This window comes from Limulus polyphemus, unplaced genomic scaffold (genome assembly GCF_000517525.1).
Source record: "Limulus polyphemus unplaced genomic scaffold, Limulus_polyphemus-2.1.2 Scaffold740, whole genome shotgun sequence".
NCBI classification, from domain to species: domain Eukaryota; kingdom Metazoa; phylum Arthropoda; class Merostomata; order Xiphosura; family Limulidae; genus Limulus; species Limulus polyphemus.
In genome coordinates this window covers 98935-114162 of record NW_013666350.1, presented here as the reverse complement: position 1 = coordinate 114162, position 15228 = coordinate 98935, and the positions used below count along the sequence as shown (strand labels likewise).

Sequence of the window (15228 nt, the reverse complement as noted above, 5' to 3'; positions counted from 1 at the left end):
TGAAGTTCAGCTATAGGAAACATTGAGTCTCAAATTACAAAGCATTTCATTATTTTGAATTATATTGTAAGAATGTGCTATTTCAGAACGAGTAAAAATCGGTTGGTAGACAAATTGACTGTTGGCTTAAGCTCTGTTCTAAATTCAGTTGTTTGTAATTAAGCACAAAATTACACAATGGGCCATCGGTGCTCTGCCCACCATGAGTATCGAAACTCAACTTCTAGCGACATAAGTCCGCAGACTTATGCCACTGGGGGCAAATCAATTATTTATCATTTTTTCACTATGGGCTATGGTACACTCTATCCTAGTGAGGTTCCTTTAGAGTGGCACTATAGTATACTCTCTCACAGTGAGGTTCCTTTGGAGTGGCACTATAGTATACTCTCTCATAGTGAGGTTCCTTTGGAGTGGCACTATAGTATACTCTCTCATAGTGAGGTTCCTTTAGAATGGCACTATAGTATACTCTCTCATACTGAGGTTCTTTTGGAGTGGCACTATAGTATACTCTCTCATACTGAGGTTTTTTTGGAGTGGCACTAACCAAATAAAACTGAATGGAATGCTATTTTATGAAGCAAATGAAAATATTATAAAGATGTTAATTTTCTTAAAAAACAACAATAAACGAACTAGAAATATAATGTACCCTATTTTATATCATACCTTCAGCAGAATTAAAATTATTCTTACAATAGAAAAAAAAACAGTTTTATATTATTTTATTAATGGTAGATATTGAAAAGAAACATTAGTATCTTAAAATTTATCTGACTAAGTTTATTACAGGTATTATGTCCGAAAGAAGTGGCAATAAAATACATTTGATTTGATGATAGATATGAAATCATGTGATGTCTAAGTTGGACATATAAGAAGTTGCATTGTGACAAGTTTTACATGAGAGTAAAAACTATGAATTTAAATACATTGTATAACCTCTGTATGTTATTTTCAATTGGACCAAGCTTATGGTTTCTTTTTTCTAATTTCGCGTAAAGATATACAAGGGCAATCTGCGAATAACCGTTCCTAATTTTGGATTAAAGAAAAGTTAGCTAGACAACAGCAATCACCGCCAACTTTTGAACTACTCTTGCCTGACCAAATAGTGTGATTCATCCATCGATCTTATATGGTATACACTGTCCTAAAGTGCGGAACACGTTTTTGCAACAACGGGATGCGAACCATGAGTTTTCAGATTCATAATCAGGGTGCATTAGGCCCATGCTTTCCAAGTGAAACTGAATGATTATTAATCTCGTACTTGTGAAGCAAGTTAATCTTATTAGACCATTCGTTCATGCCATTGTTTTGTGAAGGCTACCGAAACCAAAACTGACACTACACTGAAAAACTTAAATAGTTGATCTTTATGGAACAAGGCAGAAACTATGGTTCATATGGTCTAGATATTTCGTTCAGAAACTTTGGTATATTTGGTCTAGATATGTCATTCCGAAACTATTACCTATTTGGTTTAGATACGTCGTCTTGAAACTATGGCTTATTTGATCTAGATACGTCGTTCAGAAACTACGACTTATTTGGTCTAGATATGTCGTTCCTGTTGATGCTATTATCTGCCTCTGTCTTTCTATGACGTATACCTTCGAAAATAAGAACCTTCATTTAGAAAAACACAAAAGTAGCGTAGTGATACATTCCAGAAACTGTCATAATTATTCAACCCATCACTAATGTTTTCATCAATCAAAATCTTCTATCTAAAAAAAAAGGAGATAGTCAAGTAAGTCAAGTTTAAAAATTTATTTTCAGTTTTTTCACACATTTTAACTTGTATTTTTAATGACAGATACGAAATATATTCCTCATATTTGCTGTATTGATACAACTGTCATTTACCAAGAAATTACAAAGAAAATAAACCCACCTTTACAGAAAAGCTTATATTACGTACGAAAATATTTTACTTTCGTGTGTGTGTTTTACAGTAAAGCCAAATCTGGCTATCTGCTGTGTCCACCGAGGGGAATCGAACCCCTGATTCTAGGTTTCTAAATCCATAGACTTACCGCTTTCCCACCAGGGGAATTTTACTTTCGTCCAGTGGATAGTCTAATAGGGCATTACAACTAATCAATATGATAATGTTAATGGTAGAAAAATAACAAACATCAAGTAGTTTGTATTAGTTGGTTTGAGAGATAGACAATATTAATAATTCCCTAACCATTGAGTTGTAATTAATATAATTTTTATAAACTCTCAAACCTATTTACTATTGGAGATAATATTAACAAATGAATTTAAGGCAAGAAAGAAAATATTAAATTATAAAAAAAAATGTTTCTGCTTCATATATCGATGATCTAGGTTCTGTTCTATTTCGGCAGACTAATCACTATACTTGTATATTTTGTGTCTTAATAATGTTCCAACTCTGAAATCAAATAACAGTGTAGCGCCCTGACATGGGCCACACAGGTTGGTTAATCATGCCCTGTGTCTGCACTGTGTGATTATAGCATATTCGAGAGTTTTGAAATTCTACTTGTTAATCTTGGGCTCATGAATGTTGCCTGCTCCGGTTCACAAGCAAGATACAGAGACAGGCCGCAAAAGCCTCATATTTCATTCCATTGGTTAGTAAGGACGAAACTCTTTAGAAAAACTTCCAAATTTTTAGAACGAAGCGCCACGCTTTAAGTTTCTGTAGTTAAACCACTTATTTGAACAACTCATCATGTGAGAGTACTGTTTAAGACTTTGTAGCAATCCAAAGGCAAAATGGCAAGTTAGGAGTTTAGAAGGTGTGCTGGTGTGCTGAACAGTTAACAGAAATTCTTAGTGACATTACAGCCTTTACCAGAAACATAAAGGCCAGCTGGACAGAACTCTGGTGTGTAGGGGAGGGCGTAAAGAATGTCATGCTTTCCTGAAGTTGACAGCTTAACCCGCTTTCTCACCACGTGCACAAACAGCCGTTTGAAGAAACCAAAACTATCATTAAAAAAATAGCAGTCTCATTTATTAAAACTGATACTTTTGTTCTTATTTTGATAGTTAGAAGGTTATGACTTTTCTTTAACTTTTTTGGGGTAACTTTCTACACACTTCTTACAGAAAAGGAAAAAGGGGTGTTGATTAAGTTCACTCACTATAAGTGTAAGAATACTGAAAATTTGTTTTTTTAGTATTTTGATAGTTTTATGTAACGTAAAATTGCGTTATCGTGTTTACTTGTTTATTTTTTGTGGTATTCCTAATGAAGTCTGGGGAAGGTTTATCTGACAATTTCTAGGACAAGGGTCATTATTGTAGCAAAGAATACATATCAAATGAAACAAAGTTCAAATTTTATGCGTGATTATATTCTATGAAAAACAAAGCTAGATATTATAACCTGTTAAAGGTTTGGGTATATTTGATCGAGTCTGACTTTTATCCCGCTATGTTTATTCCGCCTTGACATATGCCTTTTTCAGTCCTATACCTCAAATATTCTAATAAGTCTCTGGTCTAAACAGAAATGATATTGTCATAGATTTCGGAGAAGTTTTAGTCAAGAGAAAGGTTTTTTGTAGTTAGGCACAAAGCTATACAATGGGCTCTCTGTGCCATGCCCACCACGGGTATCGAAACCCGGTTTCTAGTGTTTAAGTCCGCAGACATACCGCTGTGTCACTGGGGGCGAGAAAAGGGGTAGTTTCGCCCGCCAAGTTATATAAAAAGTTGGCAGAAAACTACTGGTGACTGTATAATTTTGCTGAGGTATTGGCGCACATAAGCTAAAAGCATTATTTCGCTTGTAACACGCAGTTTGAAACAATCTTATGTCAAATGTGACAAAAACTCAAAATCCGTTGTAAAGTGATAGAAATAAATCATGAAAGTAAGCCAAAAAGGCACTTCTCTTTCTTCTTTTTCTGTCGTGTTTTCCAACAAATGCAGTGCCTTTCGAAACACCGTATCTACATTACACAACATCCAAACTTCCAGAACAATTCCCTCATTTGTAAACAACAAAACAAACTACGGAATGCGTCTACTGTGTTTACATCATTTATATTAAACTACTTATTTATGTTTAAAAAGGAGCTTTTACTTATAAACAATATATATATATATAAGCGTGTCCTAGGAGAGGATCGAACGTTCAACCCTCTGTATATTTGACTGAGAAAACTTTGCCTTTACCAAACAAATAAATAGGCACAATTGTAGAAGCTCTGTGGGCCAAGGTTTCCCCAGTTGTTTCTTCTATTTAATTCTATATGTTTGATTCCAGTAGATGAAGATAAGAGTTACGGTTTGAATGTTATTGCAGATTTTACAATAATAACAATACTAATAACATCACTACTATCACTAGTAATAATAAAAGTAACAGTAGATTATAAGATTACCTCCATTTATTTCTTCTGTTTTATCTTACATGTTTGATTCCAGTAGATGAAGATAAGAGTTACGGTTTGAATGTTATTGCAGATTTTACAATAATAACAATACTAATAACATCACTACTATCACTAGTAATAATAAAAGTAACAGTAGATTATAAGATTACCCCCATTTGTTTCTTCTAACTTGACTTGTGTGCTAACATCTTCACTTTATATGCCTAGGATTTTTTCATAATTTGACGTTTGTTCACATTGACAGTTTTTTTTTATATAGATGTGAAATAACATCGGTAGAAGTATTATGTTTATTTATATTTACATGAGTTCTCATTGTGTTTATTTGGAACAAGCCTACCCAGACGTTTATATATATATATTGAATTATAAATCAATTAATTCTTGAACGAGATTGACGCAGCGTACAACTGATTCCCTTTTTTGATAACTAGCGTTTTCATGGCAGCTTAACTTTGACTAGAAAATTTCTTTCAGTGCTCTCAACAATTTGTAAACTATTTTTTATAGAAGTTATACTAATCCTAGTTCTTTGATTAAAAAAAAATCCGTAACAACAGATTGAAGTTTCTTATCACTGCGCAACTCGAATGATTTAACACCAAAATAACTTTGACAACGATTATTAAATAAAATAAATCTCAGAATACACCTTTATCCCTAGGATGCGCTTTTGTAGGCGGGGTCAGTGAACACAAAGTTTTACGTAAATTGTCCATTAGGGAGGAACTCAGTTTTGAGTCGGCAGACATTTATCATCAAGAGTGCTGGTGTAAGCTACAGTATGTCCCTAACCAGAACTTTATATGCTGATACGAAGAATGGCCAAGGCTTGCGTTTTTCTTGGAGGGGAAACTTTCTGCTACGTAGAGTAACTTGTGCATTTTCTCCTAATTAAATGGAGAGGTGAATAAAGGAGCAAGACATGACTCACCTAGCTGCCTGTAAAGTTTCAATATTGAACAGTTGTTTGTTCGCTTTGTTGTTAAGCACAAGGCAACATAATAGACGGTGAAGGTATCGAATCCCGAACTCAGTTGTTATAAGTTGTCAGGCTTACTGTTGAGCAGCTAAGAGGGCAATATTAGATAACTAAAAATAGTCGATTTAAATGTATGTAAATAATGTGCTTATTTTAAAGAACTGATTAGTTGTTAACAGATGAAAATTCTCCCATTATTTTACAATAAGTATAAGGATTACAGATTTAGGATTATATCATTACTTTCTCATTATGAAAATCCTTAAACCTCAAATGCTACAGTGCTTATAAAAAAATTAAGATTAGTATTTATAGGCACTGCTTAGTAAGTATATAAAAATATACGCATATTTTTCAAAGCTACAACGTTAAGGTTTAAATTTATTTAAAAAAAACTGACAATTATAAACCGATTGAATGTCATTTACACATCTTTCGTACTGAGTGAAGTTATCAGAGTAAACATAATGTCGGTTTTAGATCTTTTCCAAGGGCGGTACAATCAAATACACTAAGTATAACTTAGCAGGTTTCTACATTAAGAATTTTTGCTACTAAATTTGAAATTCTTAGTTAGTCCATAAAAATGTTTAAAAGTGTTATGGTAAAAGAAATATTTTGATTAAAATACTGTACAATTATCTTCTCGCATTATACGAATTATGACACTTTTAGACACTTACATAAATAATTTGTAGCAAATTATACATGTAGAAGTAGATAACCATAATTAGCATATTAGGAAGTGTTCGACTTTTAACAATAACTTGTGTATCTAGTTCTCCTTTTAAAACCTATATTGTTATTCTTTCACCAACGTGTGGATGGGGTGGGGGTCTACATTAAGCAAGAGGGAATCCTCTTTATCCATGGCACTTGAAAATTCTTTCAGGCAGAGTTAGAGTAAATTAATCTATGAGGCATTGAGCGTGGTCAAATAAAGTAATAGAAAGGGTTTGACCTCCTGAGTCCAAAACTGTAATTAGAGCTCAAATCGGTCAAGAGATGATGAAGCTATTGGCTAAACATTTGTAGTTGAAAAAATACAGCCATTCTATGAGCCGTTATGCCGCGGCTAAAAAAACATTATAAATATCAGTGCGAGGAAAATCTATTGAGCTTATTTTTTACTATTATCTTCTTGTTTGTAATAAGGCCTACGACTTATCGCTGCGTTTCATTGGGACTGGGCTGTGCATTTCGACTCAGTTTCCATAGTTCCAGTGCTCGTATTGACAGAAGCTACTGCGCTGCTGCTTTCTCGTCTGTTCGTCAGTTGAGGAGTGCAGCTTGCCGAGAACAGGCCTAAAGTCGTGCTTTCTACAACTACTAAAGGTTCTATGGTCCTTATAGCATGGCTTGCAGATTAACGTCAAGAAATGAAAAAAATAACTAATCAGGATAAATATCGAAATTTATTTAGTGATATTTTAAAGAAAAAATACAAATATGAAACTTTTACCAAAACGCACGAACGTGTGTGAAGTTGTCATGTAACAGAACAGAGAAAAACTTTTTTTTTCGCCTTTAGACCGACATCAAATGTTTAACTGCGTTGGATAAAAGTGTACAATTTATGCCGATTCTGTTACAAAAAACCGTAGGTAGTTATAGTTTTCACTACTTTTCCATTCCAACGAATAATAGTAGAAGTCTGTTTATTTAATTCGTATAATAATAATAATAATATTAACAGTAAAATAAAAGCGTGGATGTAATATCTTCGAAAGCTGAGCTGGAACCTTGACAACAGTTGAAAAGTTTACTGAAAACTCCGCTGGAAATACTTATAATCTTCGATTATAGATGTGATTGTATTCAGCTATCATGTGCTCCTTCTTGATTTTAGTGCTGTTAGCCACCTTGAGATTAGGCCTAACTCAGGACTCTGATAATGACGGTAGGTGAAGGTCAAATTACTTATATGGGTGTCTCCACGTGTTTCATGAAGACACTTCATACCATTACAAGTTTTGCGTTATTTAGATGAATAACAAAGATGAATCTCGAATATAATATTTAACTTTGTTTGAAATATTATAAAAACATAGGAAATCACTAAAACGGAAGAAAATGTTTACAGTAAACTGAGAACGTTTGAAATCTAACCTGTAATTTCATACCGGTCACCTTACAATAATTATTTTGGGACTTAATTTGACTAAAAAGCCAAATCCTGAGTTTGACGAAATTATCAGCTGAAATATTCCTTTAGAAAACGATTTCTTCTTATGAAAAAAGAAATGAACTTATATATGAGGATATATAGATTAAGAACCTTATGGTTAATATATAATAATTAGATATTACTCTTTTATTCCTATAGCAAGACATTTTGAAATAACTTATGAATTATCATGATAAAAAGGTACTCATTCCATTCTTTATTATTTTCATCAAATATTAAAGATGATGTAATCTGTAATAAAAATTAAAATACAATAATCTAAATATTCCTGCTTAAGTTTATTATTATTATTTGATAGCATATTATTACCATTAACTCTTAGTGTCATACGCTTGAATGATACCAGTTCGTGATGTATGTTTATGTGTATATATATTCATACTTGGATATTACAAAATATATAACTAAATATACTACACAGCATTTAACAGTGTTTTAGTATTTAGTTGTACTGATGGGTGATGCTAAGGCCTTAGTAATGATGAAGTAACGAAGGGAGATAATGTAAGTGCTTGTAGTTATCAATTAGAGTTTAGTTTTAGCATTAAAGTAACTGAATTATCGATCTAGAACTTGTTAATTGTATAACAGTGAACCGAGTAGAATTTCAAACATACATATATATTCTAAATACATATCAATAAAAGAACGATTCATCCTTAATTTGTGGATGTTTTTTATTATTTACTATATTATAATCGCTGATACTGTTAAAAGAAAGTTAAATAAATGTAAGTTTTGGAGAAGATACCTAAACACTAGATTGCTCAGTAACAGGTATAGTATATCATGCACACATTATTCAGTCTAAAAGTCGAGAAGCTATTCTAACACTAACTGATACAGGAAATCATTTTTGTAGGAGATACAAAACAGCCTAACTTTTGCAGCTTGAGACATTTTCAGCCCGATGAAAAACACATAATTTTGTGTGAAGTTCAGTTTCAACAATGAAAACACTTCATCGTTGATAGGAAGGTTTTCTAAGGAGGTCAAAACTTGTCAGAGTTTGTTCTCGCCAATTTTGATAAAGACGTCCAGATGTCTTCGTGCAGAAAGATTAATGTAATTTGAGCGCTGCGATTTACGTCCGCTTAGGAAACGCAGATCATACGATCGTGCCAATGTTCAAGTTGTGATCCGTGTTTGAAAAAAAAAATCCTTCAAAAATGCGAATTCTCTTTCAGTGGCTAGCATTTTTCAACTCGACCGTTTTCTGTTTCGTTCAGCCACCTTTTGTTACTGGCCTAAAGTTAACACATTCATCCCCTATGCATAGTTAAATAATATCTATCGTTAGGTATATCTTTCCCATAAGAATACGTAAAAAAATGTTACTTCGTGTAGAAACAGATGAGAAACAGAAAAAGCTACTTGATTTGTTGGCCAACATATGATGTTATTCGGTAAAATTGTGTTACACTCAGTTCCTCTATTTTCATGATGTCTGTTTACTTATGAACACTTAGGGTTAATTCTAAACATGTAATGGCATGATTTCACTGAATATTAAGCAATTTATATTGTACAACGTGCAGGATGTTTCCATTTTTATTTACTTGCTCTGAAATGTTTATCTGTTGACTGGGCAATATCTTTTGTGAACAGATGTTATAGTGCTTAAGATAATAATTTAAGTCAAAATAACAGTATATTTCAAAGTAGTCGTCACGATGCCAAAACGTTATATATGTAGTTATTGAGCGGAATTGATTCGTTGCTTCATATGTTTCGTTTCAATGTTTAAATTGCGTGACTCTGTAGTTGTAAAAGATTCTGTGAATAAAAACCGCCTTCCAAGGTTAGGTTTATAACGAATTACAAAAAATAACACATTTTTCTTGATATAATTTTCACATAGCTACAGAAAATAATGTTTTAAATAAGAGGCCTTAAGACCGAGTAGTGTAAGATATAAGTTATTGAATAAATAAAAAAGCCTACACCTTTACTGGCTCCCTTTTATAACCCTAAATGTAAGCAACTTACGGTTTGGTTGCAATCCAATTTGTCTGAAAATTTCGATCAAGTTGCACTGATGAATTTTTTTTAGAAAATGGGCTATCTGTGCTCTGCCCACCACGGGTATCGAAACCCGGTTTCTAGCGTTGTAAGTCCGAAGATATACCGCTGTGCTACTGAGGGGCATAAAGTAACTGATAACCTAAGTGCACACGGTGTGCATCAAACTTGTCGTATTAAATACCTTAGCCTTTTCTCCTTTGTACTAGGGTTATAGCAATAAACGTAAACCTGAACCGTTGTACATAAACTGAGAAAGATAAGTGCAGGAAAACATATCTCTTTGTTGCCTTTTGTTGCACTATCCAGGGAGCAGTTAAACAGCTCTTATGCACTTTTGGCGTAGGATATTTATGTAACTGTGGAAGTGAATACAGCTTGTTGTAATAAATTAATTATGTATAGAGAAAACTGCACTTACTATGCTCACAGTTTCCTCATGTCCATTATTTCAAAATTCTTATTAGTTATTAGATAAAGTTAAACACAGTAATGAATGATATTACGTTTATCAATTAAAAGTTTACGAAAATTCTTTGACCAAAAAAAAAGTTCACTTTAAATGCTCTTTGGTATCTGATGGAAAATAATTTAACTTACTTTGAGGCCACGGGCTGGTGCTCTGTTAGAACTCTGGATATCGAAGCTGACAAGTCAGGTTCGAATACATGCAATACCACACAATTTGAAAACCATTACAAAATATTTCATTCACTTTCATATATGGGTACGTTATACGAGTACAGTCAACCCCTTAGCGTGGATGTTGGGTAATATGGTGCTGTTGACTGACTGTCTTCCTTCTGGTTAGTTGTTCAAAATTAAGGACGGCGGCAAATTCTAAAATACGAATGCTTAATCCGAATTATGTCTCCAACTACACGCGCTATTCTTTATTAAAAATTTACACGACATCGTTAAGAAAAGCGGTGTTTTACTAATTTATGAAATTTCTGTCAACAGAGACCTCTGGTGAAACGATGATAAATTAATGTTATTTGTTATGTTTCTTTTGCTTTACGTGTATAAAAAACGTTTCTAGAAATCGGTGCCAACTCTCTTGGTAACCGCTAATCCAAACATATTCCACTCCAAATACTTGATATCTGTAATAGCAATCTCTGTCAACCAATTAAAAGAAATAGTAGTTATTAATATTAAATGTTATATTCGTACCATTCTTATCAGCGATTTATCGAATTGGAATATAATTATATTTTCCAACCTCGTTTTTTTTTTTTTATCTGTGTGACAAAAATAATGCTTTTTCGTGAAACAATAGAATAAATCAATTTTTCATTTATTTTTTACAGCATTCGGAAACGTTTTCTATAAACAATACCAACACATCAAAAATGGCAAATAACAACGGACAACAACTTGCAATATCACAACAGGTATTAATCTCAAACCCAGAGCGTGGATCAGTCAGAATGCCAAATCTGTTCCCTTACTTGTAACCGAAAAACTAAGGAAAGTTGTTTATGAACATTTAAACTACTGTATAGGCTTTGTTTGGAATAATAATATGTAAAAAATAAATAAATGTGTAGTAAGAAAATACTTACCAAAAAACAAACAAATAAATATTGAACCGTTTTGAGTTCATCTGTCAAAACGTCCCCTTCTGCATGCATATTTACAAATATTATTAGAAGCGCATATGCTAATTTTGAGGCCACATCAGAATGAGACTTTAACAACACAACCTCAACTTTTTTTGTTGTCTTTCAAAATTTGTAGTTCATACTGAAGGGATTTACACATTTTGATAAAAAGTTTAGAAAAAACTACCTTTACATTTCTTTAACGACTATTCTAATATCAAACAGTTGTGTACATTAACCCTGAGGAAGTCACAAAGGCGAAATGTTGGTTAAAATAAAAACAAAATATTTCATATATATCTGGAGTGTAAAGGTTGTTTTTCTTTCTAAACTTTTTCACAACGTCAAATTGAATAAAATGGCATATTTTCAGTTACGTTTCGAGCAAGCTCTCCTTGTCAAGAATAGCAAGATCTATTTTTGACAGGCTAATACAGGCACATTCAACCATTTCAGGGTTGCTTTTTATCCTGTTGAACGCGTTATTGCTACATGACATTGTTTACTTTCAAACTAAATAATATTATTCTTTATACCAATCTACTTTACTTATGCATACATTCTTTAGAACTGTCACTCAAATTTTGTAAATCGAATCAAGTATGACCTAAACTGGTTGTTTGAAACATCACTAAAGTAATCTTCATATTTCGTTTACTTGACTATATTTTCAAAACTAACACCCGATTTTGAAATATAAGCTTTGATTAATTAATCATCAAACTACATTTCGCATTCCAAACATTCTAGTATATTTTTGTTTGTTTGTTTGTAATTAATCACAAAGTTACACAATGGGCTATCTGTGCTCTGCACATCACGGGTATCGAAACCCTGATTCTAGCGTTGTAAATCCACAGACATACCGCTGTGCCACTGGGGGCTCTAGTATATTATTAATAATGCAAAACAGCATAATCGAATGAAACCTAACATCAGGATTCATTAAACTTTGTTATACCTTCCGCACGATCGTGTTTTTACATCTTAATTGAAGCAATCGTTGAAAAGGAAACTCATCTGTAAACTTATATAAAAATTACCTCACAGCTATCTCGACCTGTAGTGTTAAAAAATGATTTAAATTAAGGTGAAAATCTAGCATTTCATTAATTCCTAAATGACATTATCAAAGATAAAATACGTATTTTCTGGTATGTAATTGGAAATTTAAATTCTATTTCGTAGCCTTCGCTAATGAAGTAAGCCGCTTACGAAGAGCATGTAATGTATCGTTTTAATTTAGAAATTATTGTTATTTTTTATTAAAAGGTTGCTTTTATTTGCATATAAATATCAACACTCATTTGAAAATCAACAGGGGAATGATTAATAGGAAAATTAGAACTGCTAAAAATTTAATATTATAGAATTAATTAACCTAACGTAGCATTAAAGAACAGTAAAGGACCGACTAGTCTATCCAGGCTGTCTTATCCACTAAATTAAGCCAAATCCTTGAAAAACATTTCATTCAAATATTATTACGTTTTCCCATAAAGTACCTTACATTCACCACATCCGAAAACAACCACATAAAAACAGTTTTAGTTGAAGATGACTTCTTCCCTACAAAACTTTATATTTGTGTCCCCTAGTTTTATCATTCTCACCATCAGATATGAAAAAAAGATGATGCAACAATCTTAAACACCTAAATCAGATCCCTTCTAACTCTTATTTTTCAAGAGAAAAAAGTTCAGGGATCTTAACTTATATGATAACCTTTCCATCCCAGGAATCATCCTAGTAGCCCTCCTCTGAACCATTTCCAACAATTCCACGTCCTTCCTGAGGTAAGGAGCCTTAGACTGGACATAATACTTTCAATGCGACTTATAAATTATAGCCTCTTTAGTCTTGTATTTAATATTTCTTTAGATACAACCTAAAGTCCTATTTGCTCTACCACTCGCAACAGTAAATTTCTTGGATGGCTTAAGAGACTGATCAACAAGAACACCAATATCTTTTTCTTAACTGATTATGTTAAGGTTATTTCTATTAAAATGATACATATAATTCAAATTGTGATATCCCTCATGCATTACCTTGCATTTATTATAATTAAAATCCATCTAAATCCTCTTGTAAGCAGTAGCGTCCTCCTCACAGCCAGTAACACCCAAAACCTTAATGCTATCAGCAAATTTAAATAATCTATTGACCGTTTCTTCATCTATGCCATTGATGTAAATCAAAAAGAGCAATGGTCCTAACACTGAGCCCTGAGGTACCCCACTCGTAATATCAATCCAGTTTCACTAAACTTCATTTATAGCAACTTTTTACTTTCTTCCATCTAGCCAGTTTTCTATCCAATGAGCCAACCTATTTCTCGCACCTACAGAGATAACTTCTTTTAACAAGCCTTTTATGTGGCACCTTGTCAAACACTTTTTGAAAATCGAGATATACCATATCCACACATGTACCCTCATCTATGTAAGCAGTAACCTCTTCAAATGATATCAACATATTAATAAGGTAGGATTTTCTCCTAGTAAAACTATGCTGACTATCCAAAAAAATTTAAAATGTGTTAAATGACTTGGCAAAGCATCTTTTGCCAGACTTTTGCCACCACTAATCTAAGACTAATAACCCTATAATTACTGGAATATGTTTATCACTTTCCTTGGAAAAAGGAGTAACATTAGCCATCTTCCAATCTTCTAGCCTACTATTCAAGGACTTCGAAGAAATGATAGCAAGAGGCTCATATATCTAATCCTTAACCTGTTTCAAAATCCACGGTAAATATTATATGGCCCAGGTTCTTTATCATTCTTTAACCTTCCCAATTTTTTTAAACAGAATACAATTGTGTTATAAGCTTGATAACTTGTTCAGATTGTGAAATATTGCTTAAATCTAATTTTCATTAATAGAAACTGAAGAAAGTAGAATTTAATAACCAGGCCATCCCATAATTATCAGATATCATCCTTCAAAAGCCCTACTCCCCTCCCCTCCTAACATTTTCTTTACACTTAATGTATTCGAAGAAATTCTTATTATCTATTTTACATTTTCAGCCAACCTTTTTTCATAGTTTTTGATTTTCTTATTTCCTTTTTGACCAAATTTCTCGATCTTTTATAGTCCTCCAATTCTCCCATCACCAATGAATTTAAACTCTTATACTTGTAGTGCTTTTCTTTAATTTTATTATTTGTGAATCAGTCTTTTTTTACTTTCAGCCACCATTTTGTATCTATTAGAAAATCTGCCAATCACGAATATTTTAAAATGTATTTCAATACTTTTTTAACATTTGATCAGTATCTTCAACTAATTCCATTACCCTTTTCAAAGCATATAATTCTTGTTTCATCTTTTCAAAATTTTCTCTTTTTTTGTTAACAAAAATATCATTATTCGTTATCTCCGTATGAAGCAAAACATCAAATCTAATAACCTATAAACCATTTCTCTATTAGAAGTTAACAATAAATCTAAAATAACATTGTTCCTGATAGTTTCCTAACCAATTGTTGAAGAAACTCACCCTGAACAGTTTCTAAAAGCCTGTATACCACATGATTTGGCTCAACATTTTCCCAACTTATATACCTGAAATTAAAATCTCCCATAATTATAATCTTCGATAGTTGAATTCTTTATCTTTCTGTAGCGTTTATAATTAATTTCATCACTTTAGCCTGGTGGTCTGTAACAAAGTCCATTAAAAAGTCTTCTACTCATAGAAAAACAAACAGAAACCCAAATAGATTCAATCTCATTGCTATTAGCTTTTATATCCTTATTATTGAACAGACTGTAACTCATACTTTACATATAAAGCCACTCCTCTCCTATACTAAATCCATATTAAACAATTATAACTTTGTATTTCAAAGAAATTCCTTTCATCATAAATAACTACGTTTAGCCAGATTTCAGATATTCCACTTATATCAAAATCCTCTGCACCGACAAGTGCTATAAAGACATAACTTTAGCCAGATTTCAGATATTCCACTTATATCAAAATCCTCTGCACCGACAAGTGCTATAAAGACATAACTTTAGCCA

At 32.6% G+C, this 15228-nt stretch overlaps 1 protein-coding gene across 4 annotated transcripts in view; it reads left to right on the top strand.

The window, feature by feature from the left end:
- The first annotated feature begins 6673 nt into the window (after nucleotides 1-6673).
- Nucleotides 6674-15228, top strand: part of LOC106460278 (netrin receptor UNC5B-like) — an 80724-nt gene continuing 72169 nt past the window's right edge. For 3 of the 4 annotated variants that reach the window (XM_022386955.1, XM_022386954.1, XM_013919967.2), the window contains exon 1: nucleotides 6674-7273. In XM_022386955.1, coding sequence (XP_022242663.1) covers nucleotides 7201-7273 — 73 coding nt within the window. In that variant the 5' untranslated portion in view covers nucleotides 6674-7200. The remainder of the gene's footprint in view (nucleotides 7274-15228) is intronic. The other variant, XM_022386953.1, reaches the window with a different exon arrangement.